We start from the raw sequence: 18999 nt of genomic DNA, 5'->3' as shown, positions 1-18999 counted from the left end.
TGGTTGCCTGCCACAGTCCTAGAGCTGGCACGGCCCGAGAGCAGTGGCTGTGGCCACACCGCCTTGCTCCTGGCACGGGCTGTGCATCCGCACTCTGCCACCTGACAGCACAGGAGTCATTTCTTTATCATTCAGCAGCTCCTTTTACCCCCCGAGACGAGGACTATGGACACTGACAGGAGATGCACTGGACGGACGGACGGACGGGGCAGTCGGAACAACAGGCAACAAGGAGGCAAGGAAAAGCAGAACGTTTTGCAAGGTAGTCGCAGAGGCAGGAAGCCTCTGCTCTTGGCCCCAGGTTCAGCCAGCGTGAATCAGTGCAGCCCCACTAACTTCACTGCCACTTGTCGTCAGCTTTTTTTCCTTTATTTTAAAACTTGCAGCAATAACACGAATGCTGATTTTCAACCCAGCTGCACCATTTAGATCACATTTATTGCAATCCTGGAGTTTCTATTAAAAGCCTTGTTTTTGCAGGATTTATAAATCAGCTCACAAACCTAAAATTTGGCATGAAGAGCTATGGGCTAGAATTGATTTTTTTAATTAAATGATTTGGGGACATTTCTAAGTTTTTCGGAATGCAGTAATTATGAAGAAAAGCGATTATAGCTGTCTCTTTGTTCTATTATCATTTGTTAACAGAGTATAATTTGTTAACATTTTCTCTTAAGATAGAAGATACTTTAATTTTTACTGTGAAGCAAAACTGCTTTTCCAGAAGAAAAATACTTCACAGTAAATTTATCCACTAAAAATCCTACCTTGTAATTTTAGCAACCTGGTTAAAAATGCCTCATAGCTGGCAATGCTTCCTTGAAGATCGATGAGAAACTTGCATGAGTAAAAACAAGCCATTATTTGCCCATCTGAGATAGCTGCAGCGATTGCAATGGCAAGCTCATCACCAACATGCAATTTGTCAATGCTTAGATTTTCTAAGGAGCCCAAGGTAATTATGCAAAGAAGTGCTGGCACTAACTCTGTCATACCTTCAACCTGCAGGATAGAGATTGATGAGAGTTTTGCCATTAACTTCCCTGACTATCGACTTTAGGGCATCAAGAGTCCAAGCCTGCGCTGCTAACATTCAGAGAGCCATTTTGAACACTAAGCAGTTGTTCTGTATTTGCAGTCCTCACCTTTTTCTTGGGCAAATTTTAGTCAAATCTACTTTAATAATGCTTTTGGTGGTTGAATTCATTTTTATTATTTGGGTAATATCCAGTCAGACCATTTCCAGTGACCTCTGCTTTGCAAGTTTTAATTTTATGCAAAGCCTTTGGTAGAATTCAGAACTCCCTTCAATAGCTGTGAATCTGCCAGCTTTAAAAACTCAGGACAGGGCATCTAATAGCAATTGATTTTTATGATGTCTGTAGAAACTAGCATTGCCTGGGATCTCGTGGCGATGCTGTCCTCCCTCAGCAGGGAGGGAGGCTGGAATTAACAGCTCTGCAAAAGGGCAAGGTGAGAATATGCTGGTTGCTCAGGACAGACCAGTGCAGCAGCCTCATGTTTTATACAGAATATTTTTCACGTTTGCAGCCATTTGTAAAAGTGAGACATATTCCTAAATTCATGCACTATTCAAAACCCCAAATATAGATCTGGCCTTGACGCACTGAGAGTGCTTCAGGGAACAGTCCCGCCAAACTCCCTCTGAGAGAAATGGGTCCTCAGCAGCTTTGAAAACCTGATCTCTAATTCAAGCAACATAAGCTCTGATGTGAAGACATAGGTATGGAGGAAAACATGCATCTTTATCTATCTGCTTTGAAAAATCCTCAATTCTGCAACAGTTTCACTTGAGTTCATGTACCATCCTCCTTGCTAACTTGCAGCATCATTAGTATTTGCTGCTGCCTAAAAAAATTAAGGCAATATCCGCTTGGGAAAGCTAAGAGGCAAAGTGCCAAATTTTGGCTTCTCCCAAACTAATAGTAAAACACCAGGATTTTACCTAAGATGACTAGCAAGCTCAGTCATATGGGAAGAGCATTTATGTGTCGTACGAAGGTGCTGGTAGCTAACAGGTTGCACTGGGATGCTGGGCCCCTCCACCACCTCCCTAATGCCAGGGACACAGGACCAGTCTCCTGGACCTTGTGCAGAGACCAGTTCCATCATGCTGGCAATGGGAGCAGGCTTGGGGACGCCGGGCTGGAAGGGCCTTGGTCCCTGCAGCACTGTGGCCAGCCCCTTGCCCTAATCCCTTACCTAACTGGTCAAGCGCCATCTGAATGGTGATCATGTTTCTCTGCCCCATTGCTCTTACTGGGAAGCCCTTCCAGAGTCTTGCTGCTCTGATGTTAGAAATCGAATTCCCAGCCTAGCTGTAGCTGTGGCCAGATCATCCTCATTTTGCTGTCGTGCCAAAGCTGTCGTCTAACTTAAGTATCTCTTCTCCCTCCTGGTGTTCACCCCGATGTATTTATAGATGGCAGTCAGACTCTCTCTCAGCAGTGGTTTTGCTGGGTAAAAAGAAGCCCAGCCTTTTTTTAGCCTCTTCTCCTCCTCTCCCCTTTACCGGGGAAATCGGGAGGTGAGAGCCCTCCTCTCTGGTCATGTAGGAGAGGCTGGAGGGCTCGGCCTGACTCCTGGGGAAGACAGACCTGCCTCACCACCTGCGGCCCTCAGGGCGGTGGTGGACCTGCCCCAGGGAGAGGTCTCCAGCGGCCGCTCACTAGCGCCTGCCGTCAGCCCCCGGCCACCCTGCATCCCTCGGGACGCCCCACTGTGTGCGCTGACAGCGACGGCCTTTCATGGCTCCGCCGGCATTTTCTTCTCTTTTGCATCTGTGCTGGCTCCTCTGTGACCCCAGCCGGCACTGTAAAGAACTGAACCCTCCAAGCACAACTTGTGCACATTTCCCTGCAGAAAGCGGGAATGGCACCAGACAAACTGATTAGGAAAGGAAACTCGTTAAAGCAGCCGTTAGGGGCTTTATAGGCTCTTTTGTCTTACTGGCTGGAAAACCACGTCGCGAGAAGCAGCATATTTCTGGCCATCCTCAGCTATTCAGCGCTGCAACGCATTCTCATGAATAACTAAGATGGTGGGAGATCTAAACGAAGAGTCAGGCCATATATTTTGGGAAATGCCCTAAAAATACCTGATCCATTGCTTTTCCTCTTTTAAATAGCAGGACAACCTTCTGCCTGCCTGCCTGATAGCCAGCAGCACAGCGAGGCAAACAGCTTCCAGGCTAGGCCAAATGCATTGCTCGGGTTTCAGCTCTTTTCGGCAGCTGACTGTTTGAAGTGGCTATGTGACAAGCTGGGAGGCTGGGAAATCAAGGGAGGTGCTTGCTTTGACCTTTGCTGAATTCATTTCAATTACAGCTACAAGATTAGCAGTCCAGACCTACGCTCATGGTGTTCATCCTAAATTTGACATTATGAGCATTTGCACTTTCAATTTGGGGAGCAAAAATGCAGGATGCAAGGGGACCATCTACACGGGAAAACATATTTACACATCTGCCTAAACTTTTCTCTGAGAAATCTCTGGAGCTAGCCTTTTTATTACATTTTAATGAGATTTTCTTCTAACAACAAAGAAATGTCTTAAAGGAACATATCTGGAAATATTTTTGCACACCCTTTTCAGTAGCTTTGTATCTTTTTTGGCATTAATTTTGTTCTTGTGGCTTCTTAGTTGCAGAGCTATGTTTGGACTAAGGTGACACAGCCTGCAAGTACCATCATCTATAAAGCTGACATCCTTGATTAAATCAATTACATTCCCTTTTTCATGTGCTCCCTTCCCCCTGCCCCACCTTGGCTTATTATGGCTCTAAAGGAAGCACTTGCTTACCCTTTATCATATCTAAATCTGTAGCTAAAACACTGAATTTCATAATAGTACAGTCCCTGAATGGTCACAGGAAATCAATGGCAACATGTGATAAGCAAGGTGCTACTGGACGTTTGAGCAGTACGATCTAAAGAACGCGACTGAAGAGCTGTCAGGAGCAGCGAAGCTCTTGGAAAGCCCTGGGATGGGAGCGGTGCTCAGACCCACCCCAGGTACCTGCCTGCATCTAGCCCTCTTGGCTGTCTCGAGTTGCTGAGACTCTAAGGCCTATGGACCCATACTGGCATGTGCTGAAACTCCCGTCACCATGCACGGATTACAGTGATACAGGCAGGGGAAAGCAGACCTTTCCATGTCCGGCAGAGCTACGGTGCCAGGATACTGCTATGCTGGATTTTAAACCGTGTTGGCAGGGAGCAGCATCCAACAGGCATTGCTTCAGTGTGTTTCCTTGAACTGACAAGAACATGGCTACAGCGGGGTGGGATAATATCTACCTTACTGGAGCTGTTTCCATCCAGATTACTGGCAAAGCAGCGTGAAGTCACACCACATGACAGAGTGTGGTAGCTTGGGTTGGAAAAGCAATGTACACTGCCGCTACCTTGAGATAGATCTGGGAAGAGAACAAGTCATCACAAAATACTTTGGAAGACATAATGATGCTTAAGCAACTGAACATGCGCTAGAGAAGGTCGAGTTTACAAAACCGATAAGCATTTTGTTAGTGCACTGGTTGTTATAAGACATCTCCAGATTGAACCTATCCTGCATTATCATGGTGTGAAGTTCTTTACTATTAGTATGAAACCAATTAAATGTAAGATAGAAAAGCAAAATATTTAAAGAATACAGAGTTTCACCCTTTCGAAGATATTAAAAAGTACTTCCTCAAAGCCCAGCTGTGTTACAGGGAAGGCAAGAAATGCAAAGCACAGAAAATGGCAGGTCTGCAACACAGTTTCTTCCATAGTTTAAACAAGTGTAAGAGCCTCTGATGACAATAACCCTTGCAGTGATGAAACCTTTAATTATAATGCTATAACTGTACCAAGGAGTCCAAAATACTTTACAAAACTTTTTGTGCAAAGTTTTTTTTAAAAAAAAGGAAAGCTGCAGCACTGAAAGGCAAACTTCAGTAATTATACTGTTACACTTAGAGACACTTCTATCTGTTTTGTGTCTTTAACCTATGAACTTATTTATCAAACAAAATAATTTACCAAGGAAGCAATCATACTTATACTGGCAATTCTAATGCAAACATCAATCCCAATCTGGTTTCAGTTTAATAAAAAATTGATAAATACTTCAAAGTAGTATCAGAAGAAAAGATGAAAGACTTAAACTGAAACGACGTAATTTAAACAGCCAAGCCCTGCAAGAAGTAAATAAATGGATTAGTTTGAATAACCCACGGGCTTAAATTGCTGGAAGGAGGTTATTGATAGGAAAAGCTTTCAGGTGGTGACGGTAAGGAAGTGCTGGGGTGGCAACTCGTCCCCGGCGCTGGCGATCTTTAATAAAGGTTAAAAGCAGCTCGGTCAGGGAGGACAGAGCCGTGTCTGGTGCTGCCAGGGGAGGGGGTGGCCAGATGGCCTCGGCCCTCCTGCAGCCCTGTGCTGCTCCAGTCCTGCGACTGCATTCATGGGAACATGCACTTTGCTTTGCTGACATCTTGTGGAGATCTAGATTTAGTTTAATTTACTGCAAAATGTCCTGTTTCGAGTGAGTGGGTTTATCTGCAGGGTGTCTGTTGCTGAAGCGCTGGGGCACGGTGCTGAGAGGGGAAGCTGCGTGCACATCGCTGCCAAGCGTCTCTTCTTGCCGAGACGCAGAGCAACTCTGAGGTCATCTCTCCTTTGTAGTAACTGCAGGACCTTTTAGCTCTAGCTATTATTAAAGTAAGTTTTGGGTCTAAACTCTTTGCATTTGACTCCTCTGCGCTAGGCCCCGCAATAACCGTGGCCTGGTGCTCAGACACTGATGCACTGGATTGGGTTTGCGCCCTCCTCCGTGCAAGGTTGCTCTGGAGCGATTTTCGGGATGAGTGTTTCAGCCCGAGGCAGCGGCCGGGGAGGCTGCACGGCCTGCCGGGACTGTGCCGCCCCCGAACTATAACTCGGTGGTATTTACAACAGAATTAACAAGCAGCAGCTGCCGCTGGGGGCTGTAAAGGAGACCCAGGCTGGCCCCCCCCCGCGCAGCCGCCAGCGTGCGCCACCGCAAACACAGCTGCTCCCAGGCAGCTCCGACCTGTCGGCCAGGGAGCCACTGCCGCCAGGAGAGCACAGCTTGTCCCCGCTCCTCGTGCCATGGTTAAACATGGACACGCAGATCCATGCCTTTCTGCTCCGCAGGTGACCATCTGCGTCCGAGCCACACCAGCTCTGTCCTCCCCCATGCCGAATCTGCCAGGCCCCCTCCCAGCAGCGGACATGAAGGAGCAGCTCGAGGAGACGGGTAGGTCCCACCACGGCTGCTGCAAGATAAGAGGGGGCCTGTGGGCGCCCACGGAGAGGCAGCCAACGCGTTACAGGTTCACACCCAGCTTATCTGGCAGTGGCTTGTCTACGCGCCCAAATCCAGGCGAAGGGAAAGCCCGCCAGACTGCCTCACTGCGCAGCACCGTGCTGAAGCAGTGAGTCTGCGCTTGTGCACACGGCTGCATCACCCCAAATCTCTTCTTCCCTCATTGCGTGCACCTATTCAGAACTATTCCTCCAGTCCAGTTCCATCGGGTTGATACTTAAGTACCTACATAGGTTGATTTACCTTGGTAGCACAGTCCATTTTCTACACATTTATTCATGAAGCTCTAATAACTGCTGGCTGGAAATACATCAAGTTCAAACCTAATTCTATCCCCAATAAAAAAATAAAAGAGAGAATTTGATTCTGTCCTGAACAGCATGCGAAAGATTTAAATGACTAAAAAAAGGAGAATGATTTAAATTAAGACCACAAAGAACAAAACAAGGGATAAATTAATGTTAGCATGGAGAGATCAATCCTGTGCAGGGATCCATGATGACAGACTCCTGCCGTGAGCTCCCTAAGCCTCAGGTTGCACTCCAGACCCCAGGAAGGGAAGTGGTTTAACACCTGCTAAGTTTCAGTGCAGTGGAAGTCCCATGAAGTCTGGATTAAGGCAAGAGTGCTCTGTGCCTTGAAAGACTGAGCTTCTGCTTGAGACAGGGATGCTGCATCGTGAAGTGACACAAAGAGCAGCCACTCAGATCCTGCTGTGGGAGCAGGACAGTGTAGCATGGAAACCAGGCATGGAGGCCAAACCATGAAAAAAAAGGAATAAGCAAGCACTCTCCAATAAATATAAAAAACAGATATTTCAAGCTACAAAATGGCATTGCTTTCTTCTTCCTCCAGGCAGTGATTTTTTGTAGATATACTCCACTCATACAGAGTGTCAGCGGGGTGACCCTGAGCAGGAGCGTTCACCCTACCACCTTCCACTACACAGCATCTGCAAGATCCTACCCGTTGGAGCCTTACCCAGGCTGAAGTGCTCTATAGGACCCATGACACCCTATTTGTATTCTGCTTTGCTTTGGTTGTGGTTCTTGACGTAGGATTCAACCACATCTGAAAGTTTGTTAGGATACTGCTTAAGACCTCAAGCATCACTGCAGCCCCAAACCAAGGTCCTCAAAAGAAATCTCTGCTACTCTCCAGCACCACTGCATAGTAAACCTGTCTGTCCCAATCTTCCTGAGAATAGAGTTAAACAACCTGTGCCTTCAAGTTCTCTGTTGGATGTGGGTGTATCCTTGCCACGCTGGTGAGCATCATTTTGCTTTCAGGCTTATTCGGGAAAGGCTGTCTTAGATCCTTTTGCTGTGGTTAAGCTCTCCCCATGTGGGCGGTTTTCTCTCCCATTGCTTGCTGGGCAGACTGTGTGTTTTGCTGCCACATCCTTCATCCACAAATTCAAAGGAGTCTACGGGTTGCTCAGGGGATTTCCCCTTTCTTATAATCTCTCTCATACATACACATGGATTATCAGCATCAGAAGAGCTGAAGACTCCAAGACCAAAAACATCCTCCAGAAATAAATTAATGTGCTGGAAGAAATTACACATTCGTTGTGTGTCTCCAGGAGCTAGGGATGTGCACATGGGACTCTACCGAGACACAACGACTACACTACCGCATAAGAAGAAACAAGCACAGTAACAACAGTGGCTTTTCAGCTCAGCCACACTGTTACGGCCCATACAGGGCTTGATCTTGCAGTCATTGTTCAGGCTGAGTTCCCACTGAAGTCTGTGGCTCTGCATAGGGTTGTATTTATTGTACAAATACATCTGCATAGTATTTTGCCCCTAATCTACATGGAAAACTCCAGGCTAAGACTGACATCCCTGTAAGCCCTATGGTAATACTGAGTGTCCTTCAGTGTCCTCTGCAACACATGTGTACGCATGCATTCACACATACACACGTCCTTCTTGCCACTCAGCCATGCTATGAGTCTCTATTTTCTATCTGTGCTCTCCTCTTGGTTCCCATCTCCTCTTTCTCTGCTGGGGAAGTTGCCTATCAGCACCTTCTACTGCCTTTCTGCTCTACGGGAGGGAAAGGCTGAAAACCGCATTGATAAGGCCAAAGCTGGGAAGGTTACTGATGGGTAGAAAGTTATGGCAGGAAATGTACTGGAGTACATTTGTACTGGAGTCAGAATTTGGCAAGGAGTTTTCAGAAGCTCTTGTGTAGAATTTGTGAATGCCCCTCTAAAACTAGGATCAAAACTTAAAACAATGTTGGTATCAGAAGACTTTTTATAATGAAATGAAGATGGAACAGAGTGGTTTCTAACTTCTCAGTCTTCCTCTGCAAGCTCAGATAGCCCAGTATGTCAAGGCAGTGGATAGGAAGAAAACTGTTCCTGTGACTTCTGAAAAGAGATGGCTGATCCCATTCTGTGCAGCTTCCTGAGTGATAGAAATTATATTGCTACAAGGGCCACATAAAGAAAGCAAGGAGGAAAAAAAGGCCTAATCTCAGGATCCCCATCACTGAATGAAGGAAATGGTATCCAGTTTCTTTCCAGAGAAGCCTAGAGATCAACACTTGCTCGGTGCTGTTTGGGATTGCAAGGACCTGCCACTTCAGCCTTTGCACAGACTAAGCCAACACAGAGCAGCAATGACACAGCTGCAAGAATTAAATTCACTGTCATTGTCCAAATACCAGAAAAGATCCCAGATTCTAGGGAAGCTGGAGGATGAGATGCCTCGGATATTTTGATGTATCCAGGAACTCAGTCATGCCCAGCATGTTTTCTATCTCAAGTGCTTAAGTGTCACGTGGCATAAGGAGCTCGGGGACAGGTGGCTGCACCTGAAAGGAACGCAAAGAACGTAGTACAGGGAGACTCAGTGCCTGCAAATGCATAACCTGCAAGGATGCTCCTGGGCCAACATCAAACATAATGGCTTTGTCTCAGTGGCTAGGGAGAAAAGTCATCTGCCTCTGTTAACTTTGAAGGATGAGAGTTTCTGTTTTCAGCAGACCTCTCTTTGGACTTCTTGAAGAGTGTGAGACTGGGACACCATCAGGTTGATTGTGAAGTCTCCATTCACAACTAAATACAGAGGAAAAACAACCGAGGGATTCTTGTTCCCCTGCTTGAATGAAGAAGCTCAGTTACTCTGTTCAGGAACTCTCAACCTCAGCAACAGTTCTCCCCTGTAAGTTGTGCCTCTTAAAGATGCTAGTTCCCACTTATATTAACTAGAAAAGCACACAAACAAATTAGGTAGAGGAGGTCTTGTAGAAAAGTATAAAGTGCCAACCTGAAAGAAACGAATGGCTGAGAAGTCCAGAACATTTTTCCATGCCTTTAGCTGTGATCTTCTGTCTTGGATCTGAAAGCTGTTGCTGAGGTTTGCCACAGCTGTCTTTTGCATGTTCACGGTCTGGCTCTTCAAATGATGTTGATGTGACAAATTTCAGCAAAAATGTACTGGTAACTAGCCAGGGATCAATGTTGCCTCTCTGGCAACACTTTCATAATTTTCTTACTCAAATGGGCAGCTTAAGCAAGAGCCTGTAAAACTAAAATTCAAAAACACGAGTCAGTGGGACAAGGTCCAAGGCTGATGTCTTTTTTTTTTCCTTCCATTTTGTAGTTATCAGAAGAAGGGATGCTCTATTACAAGCCTGACTGGTCTAAATACGAATTTAGGCAGCGGTGATGAGCAGACAGCCCCTGACGTGTGATATCCCATCATAAGAAATCATGCCCCTGCTATGAGGATGGAAGTCACGGTGCCACGACAGAACCTACTTGATCGAGTCCCAGCTGTAGCCAGGCCATGATATCCTCTGCTCAGCGAGAGAGCCTTCCTTCCCGGTGCATCCCAAGCAGGGAACAGAGCAGCCCACCACATCGCTCCGAGTCAGCTCAGAAGCCAAGTCAGAGCCAGCAACAAGTGGCAGGGCCTTAGGAACATTTGGACTAGAGAGAAGAAGAGACTGGGAAGTGTAGGTGCTGGGCCAGCCTCTGCCTCAGCCTCTGCCTGCACCAGAAGCCTGGGTTCCTCAGACTTACAGATCCAGCCTTGCAGCCGTCCAAGGGGACACGGAGCACAGTGCAGCCAGAGGGCAGCAACCCACAAGGAGATCCCCACTAGAGACAGGTTGGAGGAAACATGAATGAAGAAAGAAGTAAAGCCACCTTGTATCCAGCATGCTATTTAATACTATCCATGGAGGAATGGCAAAGACTGACAGCATTAAATAGGAGATCACCAACTCCAAAGTTTAGCTAATCTGTCAAGAGAAGCTGTCCTCCATAGCAGTAGCAGAAGATAGAAACAAGCAAGAAATACGATCCTAGTAAGTTTTTTGACCTTAAAGATCAACTTTTATCATATCATAGCCTTCCTCTTCCCCCCTCTGGCTTTCATCAGCTACTGTGAAGAAAATTCACAGCAGCTGTCCAGACTATGGGAATTGGTCTGTGCATAGAAGAAAGCAACAACTAATAGGGGGGCTCAAATCACAAACTGCAACACAAGAGAAAATAAAATCTTATGAGTGACCCAGTCAACCCCATTCTTCAAGCAGAAAAGTCTGCTCCTACAGGTTCCACAATGGGAAGCTTCTCTGCGTGGCAATAGGGACGCAGCCGACAAGAACCTGAGTTTCTGTACTGCATGCAGCATATCTCATGCCTAGGACATCCTATAGCCTGTAAATAATCGTTCATACATGAAGAAACTTACAGCAGTTTTAAGTTACGTTTGCTTTACTGTCCCTGTTAAGTGTTAAAAAATCATGGTATTCAGGAAGTGTCATTATTTTTGAGGCTCTATACTGCATGTTACACATCACAGAAGCTTATATTTCCCCAACATACAGTAATATAAGTCCAGATTTGATTAACATAAAAAGACCCTTACCAGAAAGTGAGTAATCTGTATTAGTCATCCTCATGGCTGGAGTGTAAGATACACTTGGCATGTCATGGCCCTTCTCCTTCTGTTTCCGTCGATACCACACAAACAGTGCCAGCAAGACCATAATAATTAGAAGGAGAATAATAATTCCAATGATTGCTCCCACTGAGTGCCTCTCTGATCCAAGAGCAGGGCTAATTTTAGTATACGGGTTTAATTCTTCCATCATAAGAGCCGCTGTTAAAAGTAATTCATAACACACTGTAAATTGAATCGCACATTTCATTTTTCAAATACTTTTTTTCTAAAGCAAGTTTACCATTGTTAAAAAAAGAGAGAGAGGGAGAGATTTAGCACATAGAATGGCACTGTACCTTGGTCACATCTGATTCCTTTGAAGCCTGGACTGCAGTAGCAAGTACCTGTGACATGGTCACATGTAGCGTTATTCATGCATTCACATAGTTGTTTGCAACCATAACCAAATGTTCCTGGTGAGCACTCTGGGAAGCCAAAGAAAAAGATTGGAAAGAATCCTATTTTGGGAGGGGGAAGGGAACAGAGGGTGAAATCCTGCCCATGGAAAAGTCAGTCAAAAAGTCTCCCTGGTTTCAGTGTGGCTAGGATAACACCCATAGTATTACATTATTATTTTAAAGCAGGAGATAAATGTGCCTCATTCACAGTTTGGGGTACTACTTATTAAGCTGTAACCTCCTTTCTGGAAAAGTCATACAAGACTTCATAAGGATGAAATCAATAATACATACAGAAACTTAAGAAGACTCGATATGTATTTCAAAGGTAGAGAACTAAATAGAGCATAAAGTCAGAAGTTGTAGACAGCATCTTGAAAGAGCATAGCATTCTCCAAGTTGGCAGATTTTTTCATTGGGGGTTGCAAATGTAATTTTTAATGTACATTTATATGCAACACAATATACTTTTACCATGGAAGCCCACATACTTTCAGAATTATCTCCACTAGGGCTGGAACATGAATACAGCATTGTAGATGGAATTAGAGAACTGAGCATCTGCATGATTTGGTTTGCTCTGCTTCTGTATTAGGATTCCTGTATTTCTATCACAGACAAAATGATTGAATGTCCAACCGAGAAACTTATTCATACAATTACCATGATGGGCTATTACAATAAATCTGTCCGCAACTTGCTAAATTTCTTGAGGCAATATTCAATAACAAATTGAAAGAAACAACTTTTGGCAACTCCTATTTCTTTCCATAGAGAAGAGACTTTATTGAATGTCATTTGCTATGTTTCTTTGGAATATAAGCAATGGACATCAGCCAGTGCCTGTATAATGTTTTGCATTATAAAATTAAATATAAAGTTATGTCTCTTTCTTATATATGCAGATTTCCAAATGAGGAAAAATAAAAATTTTTCAATCAATGCTCAGTCTGATATTAACCTGCAGCATACTTCAAATGAAGAAGGCCTAAATTTTTGGAATGCACCACAGAAATGATGTCTGCATTTAGGCATTTCATCTGAAACGCAGTATGACTGCCATCCAGCAGGATTCAAAGGAGAAGGAAGGCTTAATGAAGAGATACTTTTAGATTAAAGAGTAGAAAAGCAAATAAATACATTGATGGAAGAGAAAACCTTAGGCTTTGTAGATAAGTCAAAGTATACATGTAGCTTATGGTATAAAATCTGCTATGATGCAGTCCTACCACAGGACTTTTTGCATTCCTGCTCTCTGCATGGCTGCAGTAAGGACGTATGCAACGCAACAGTAAGTTGGTCACTTACAGAGGTGGCATATATAATGCCCACATGAGCATGCAAACTTGTTCCTGAGCCACATACTTTACTGAGTGCAAGGATGTGCAAACACAAAAGATGTTTATGAATTTTTTTATATATACAGCTAAAGATCCATGTAGTAAGCTACAGTTAAGAAGCTCTGAGGCAGGCCTTTTATTTGCAAATTCAGCAGGAATGTTATTGTATTACCCTACTGCCAAAAAAAAAAAAGAAAAAACCAACCTGTGGAACTAATGCCATGGTAAGGTGAGATGAATTTCACCCTCTGTTTGGAGTCAAAGTAAGTGTGTGAGAATTTTCTTTTGATTTACTGCATTAGACAAACAAGTAATTATTCAGCTACAGCGCATACAGTTCCACTACCCAGATTCTTCGTTGTTAAAGGAAGCTGTTTGGCACAGCATGCTAAATATACCAGCAAGACATTGACAGCAATTACAATAAGATATGCTGGTATCCTTGCATAGGTAACCCAAGCCCATTCTCCTCACTGCATCACTACTGAAGTTAAACGTACATCCTTCCAAAACTGATAAACAACTTCTGTTTCCTTGATCTGTTTTCACCGTAAACGAACCCCAGCCGAGGGGTGCTCAGCTCTTCGGCCCGCAGGCCCCTGCGTGGCCCTGCAGGTCCAGCTGGGTGATCTGCATTCCAGCGGACGGATGCAGTTGCAGGTAGCGTTTGGAAAAGATTAGTTATTATCTTTAGTAATGCTAGTAGAAGCCAAGCAGTACATGCTCGGTGCATCAAGGCGAGATGTACAATTTATTGGAACTTCAATGGGGTGAGGGTGAAAAACAAAAATGCATGAAACAGGAAGCCCATATTCCAGTCCAGGAATCACTGGATATGATTCTCCCACCCTGTCCCCGGAAAGGCTGATTCTTCCATCTCTCCCAATGGAGCATGAAACTGGCCGTGACATCCTGAATAAAGCAAAGAAACTCACAGCAACAGTCAGATACAAACGCTTCCCTGGACCACACGCAATACCGACTTGCATCTGAGAGTCCTTCCTCTGGGGAACCCATTTGTGATGCCACACATAGGATATGCTGATTTGAGAAAATCTCCTTCAAGTTTAATTGTGAACAGTTTAGGTCTATTATTTCTGCAAGGAATTCTGAAAGAAAGCCCCCACAGGAGAAATGCAAAAATGAAGCAATGTTGCTACTTACTTTGCTCGCACTGTTTGCCTGTAAATCCCGTCCTGCATGTGCATTGCCCCGTGATGTGGTCGCAGTCTGCTCCGTTCTGACACTGACAAACATTGGCACAGTTTTTTCCATAAAAAGCTGCCGGGCAACCTTTCAGGAATTAGAATAAGGAAACACTAAGAAATAAACTGAAACGCAAACTCAGATACATTAACCGCACAAAATATGTAGGCCTATAAACCTGTGTATTTTCAGCCTCTGTATATTTAATAACATTTATTTGATCATCCAAATGCAGAGATACTATGACAGCCAATTTTCTTGAAGTAGTGTTTCTCATATCTTACAGAATTGCCTCTTAAGTGTTTCAGAAAAAAGCAAGTTTGACCCATCTATACAAACTGCATTTTCAAGAAGTGAAAGAAGATGGCTAAACAGAAACTGCCTTAAAGGCCAAATATCAATCAATTACTTGCAAATGAGAGGGCTCCCCAGAATTTGATCTCCTCTTTCATACAGGGCTGATAATTTGGCCCCAGTAGGACCAAAAATTTTCCTACATCAGATCTCACATAGCGAGGCTTTCACAAGCAGGGACAACGCCTGGGACAAATTACGACAATGAATCTATAATCTAAATAATCGATTCCTCCTTCACTGAGTGGAAACGGCATAAAAAAAACTCGAAAAGCTTCAGGGCTATTTTCTCCACGATGACAGAAGTTATTCACAAGCACTAGGCGGGTGGTTTAGCAGGCAGGACTGCAATATTTGGAACAGACACGAGGTAGCAGCACACACTTTGACAGATTCCCTGGCAGAATAGTGTCTGGGAAAGGCTTACGCTGAGTGCAGTAGAGCCCAGTCCAACCATGAGTACATCTGCATTCTCCATCGTAAGGGCTGCACATTGCTCCGTTGTGGCAGTTGCATGAATGAAAGCAATCAGGACCCCAAAAGCCAGTGGGACAAGCTAGGAAAATAAAAAAGATTTGTCAGCTGACAAAAAAGCAATGATACCGCATTGGTGCTGCGGAGGAACAGCAATAAAGACAGAACCTGGGAGACCCCAGCAAAGGCAGAACTTCGCATTGCAGAGCTTAGCATCGCCGCAGCAATTTCCCGGCGAAGAGCGCTTCTCCCGAGCCAATCGCTGCTTTGCCCTGTCAGGTTGCAAACCTGCAGCCTGACCCCAGCTGTCAAACCCTGGCCCAAGTACTTTTCTCCCCACGTAGATCAGATTGCAAGATCGGGTGCCTATGTGCACCGGGAGCCACTGAAACAGTGACCCTTGACAGTGCATTACTCTAAGTGCTCTATCCACTCTCCCTGCCTTCCTGGCATTATCTGTGAAGACAATCTAGACAGGGTTTTAAGATATGGAAGTAATTTAATTTTCTTTTTGATATTCCGGAATTCTTGCATAATAAAGTACAGCTATTCATGGTTTACATTTGCTATGCAATCAACTACTAAAATTACCACATTCATTTGAAGTATAGAGCGCCACTCAGATTACGTAAAAATGTAAAGAAAACTTATTATCAGTATGAATTCCCATCCACAAAATCAGATTGCTTTTGTTGATGGGGCTAATATTAAATTAAAATCTCCAGGTCTATTATATAGTTCAACAAGTACAATATTAATACATTTTCAAAAGTTATTTTAAGCCACCCTCCAAAAGTGAATGCAGTAAGTTACACAGTTATTAGTGCCAGACTAAAAGATCCAAAATGATGATAACCCTTCAATATAACAACTATATTTTTGCTTTAAAAAGCACTTTCCATTGCTTCCTATTAAAGACATGAATTAATAAGGCATGGTTCCCAGGAAACCTGAAAGTACAGAAACAGTGCCTATTTCGATGCGTGCCATTGGCTCCAGTTCTGACGATAAATGCAAGTTTCTGGCATATGACAGACATATCTAAAGCCAAAATGAATAGCAAAAATTCTGCCATGACGTAAATCAAACAAAAGGTCACTGAACTCACACAATATCAATCTGAACAGGATTTGGCCTAAAGTATTTGTGCTACAAGCAACCCGAAATGCTTCAACAATGCCTTTGTACGCAAGAGCTGCAGGGTCTGTGAATATCTCCAGGACTGGCTCTGGAATTGGAGCTAAAATTATTTCCTTTGCAGCTCCATCTCTCGGTCATCCCAGGTTAACCGGTGCACAGAACGGCTTGACCGAAAAAGCTCTGGTATGCTAGGCCAGGTACCGGCAGGGGCCGGGCATGAGGCCAGGTTCGTGGTGGGAGATGTACAGTTCCCTTACAAGGAGGTAACTGAGGAAACAGTGAGGTTCCTACTTTGTGAGTCCAAAATACAAAGTAGCTATCACCACATCCTTCTGGCTAAATTGGAAATTGTTGCTGTTGAACCGGCCTGCCTCACTCAGCAAGCGAAAAACTCATTTTTTTTCAAGGTTAACAGAAACTAACCGTCATTTCCCAATTACATGGCTAAATATAATGAGGAATCTGTGCAGCTTTCTATCTTTTTTTTTTCCCCCCTTTTTTTTTCTGAGTGACAGCAATATTCTGCCTGTGGAAGACACACAATAAAAGCAAAATTACAGCCGTCTGTTTTTATCCGATTCCTACTTTATCACTTGAAGTTTAATATATTTTACTCTGGAATGATGTCTAATATGCTAGTTGTATCCTGAATATGAAGTAACATTTCTGAATGATAGGATATTGCTTCCCTCTGTGATCTATCTTCAATTAAGGGATGCTCTCAGGAAATGACACTTTGGGATCAGCATATGCCAATCTTCTACCTGGGCAATTTTCAAGAAGAAATCCTGCATCCCTTCAAGCCCACATTGACTTTTACTATTAAATTACACTTAATAGAAATATTTCAGCTGCCTAATTTCTCAATTCTGTGGGCTTGGTACATGAAAACATTTTCTGGTTAATAATTTCTAATGTAATAGCTGAAAGAAAATGATTTCAGAAATAAATAAAAGAGAATCCAGCTAGAAATTAAAAGGGAGCATGGAGCTTTCTTGCCCGATAAGAGCTTGTGACCTCCCTTTCCTGTAATAGAAGCTAGTAACTGCTTCTGCAAATTCCAAATGCAGAAACTGATTCAACCCAAAGCTAACTTAGATTAATTAAAAGAAAAAAAGCTATAAAGAGAGTAAGGCACTGGCTGCTGTAATACTTTAGGGATTTCCCTGGAATCTGTCTTTGAATTTCAGAAAATACTCAACGGCAGAAATTGCTTTGCTTACTCTGCGAGCAGTCCTTGCCTATCCAGCCTGGGAAACACTGACACGATCCGTCAATAGGGTTGCACGTCCCGTTCTCGGTGCACTGACAGTCCTCAGCACAGTTCTTCCCGTACTTGGCACTGGGACACACTGGAAATACAAGGCAGTTTACTCAAGGCTCTTGGTCACGCGCATTAGGAAGTCATAGGACTTAACATTTAGTGATTAGAGATAAAAGTAATTATGACATTTTTTCCTTGTGTAAGTCAAGTGGGCAAAATTCTTACTGGAAAGAAGTAAAAGGCAGAAAGTATTCAAGTCTATTTTGTTTGCTTACATCTCAGGCATAAAAACATTAACAGAAAAAAGTCACCTTGGAATCCATATTTCTGCTGGAAAATCCATCAAATATAGTTAGAATATTACAATTATTGAAGGACATTATGGAAGGATGAAAAGAGGAGAGACAAGACAGGGGATGGGGGTTGTTGGGAGAGGAAGAGAACAGTAAGTTGGGAAGAAGTCAGAGAAGAGCAGCAAACAGAAGGAAGCATCTAGGAGGGTTTGATGTGGGGACTTGGCTAAGGGGGTCCCTCGGTGCAAACCCCAAAACTGGGTTCTGCAGTGGCTCACAGGATTACAGCCTCAATAATGAGAGCAACAAAAGCAGGAAAGGAACAATTTGGGCTAAACATCAGCCTAGCAAAGAAATCTCACAAAGATGAAGAGCAACGGGGACTCTTACTATTAGGTCTGTCACTGGAGGTTCAGGTCTGTCACGAGGCTGAAGTACCACGTGTCTACCTCATTGCTGGCCTGGTTTCTTCTGGATCAGACAGTGGGGAGGAAGGAATGTGCCTTTTGCTACTGAATACACAAGGCATTGCTGAAGATCTTCAACATGCAGTAATGTCAGTGGGAGGTAGGCTCACAGCATCTCACCAAATCAAATCATGTCGTCGGAGAGTGAACCAGGACCACAAGTGCTACTTCCCCAAGTGCTTTCACCATACAAGCCTGGAGGAAGACTACTGCCCCAAGAAAGCACATACCCAATTGCTGAAAAGTCACGTTTGTCTTTTAGCATCCCTCCAACTATTCATCTCCAGGAACCCATTACTGTAGTAAGTGCTCACTTGGGCTGCAGCTGATGGATTCTATTAATTAAATATATGTTTGAATGAGATTTGTTAAACAGATGTGCTGTACCCTAAAAAAATCAGGGTCTATTCCACCCAGCTTACTCCTGAAGCTGGAAGAAAAGAGACTGAATTTTCTTCAGAATAATCTTATAACAGCCTAGGCACAGTGATGCAAAACTAACAGACAGGTATATCTTCAACCTCCTACCAAATTATTGGAAATCTTTAACATTAAAATTGATGGAAAGCTCTGCTGAGTAATGGATGAATTGCTGAATTTCTGTGCTCTTATTGGCTGTGCTCCCTGACAAAAACAGATGTATTTTGAAAATGAGATAAAACACACAGTCCATCTCTGTGAAGAGTGTAACAAATGAAACTGGACTCGTATCCTGGTAAATAATAGTGATGTCAAAAAA

General features: G+C 43.8%; 1 protein-coding gene across 1 annotated transcript in view; it reads right to left on the bottom strand.

Annotated features, from left to right (window-relative positions):
• Positions 1 to 18999, bottom strand: part of MEGF11 (multiple EGF like domains 11) — a 298039-nt gene that overhangs the window by 15970 nt on the left and 263070 nt on the right. Inside the window, exons 18-23 of the mRNA XM_064517860.1 lie at positions 17460 to 17588; positions 15050 to 15178; positions 14227 to 14355; positions 11621 to 11749; positions 11250 to 11483; positions 4320 to 4438 (exon numbers count right to left, since the gene is read on the bottom strand). Coding sequence (XP_064373930.1) covers positions 4320 to 4438; positions 11250 to 11483; positions 11621 to 11749; positions 14227 to 14355; positions 15050 to 15178; positions 17460 to 17588 — 869 coding nt within the window. The remainder of the gene's footprint in view (positions 1 to 4319; positions 4439 to 11249; positions 11484 to 11620; positions 11750 to 14226; positions 14356 to 15049; positions 15179 to 17459; positions 17589 to 18999) is intronic.

This window comes from Dromaius novaehollandiae, chromosome 10, assembly GCF_036370855.1.
Source record: "Dromaius novaehollandiae isolate bDroNov1 chromosome 10, bDroNov1.hap1, whole genome shotgun sequence".
NCBI classification, from domain to species: Eukaryota; Metazoa; Chordata; class Aves; order Casuariiformes; family Dromaiidae; genus Dromaius; species Dromaius novaehollandiae.
The sequence above is the reverse complement of the archived record's forward strand: the minus strand, read 5'-3'. Positions and strand labels throughout refer to the sequence as shown.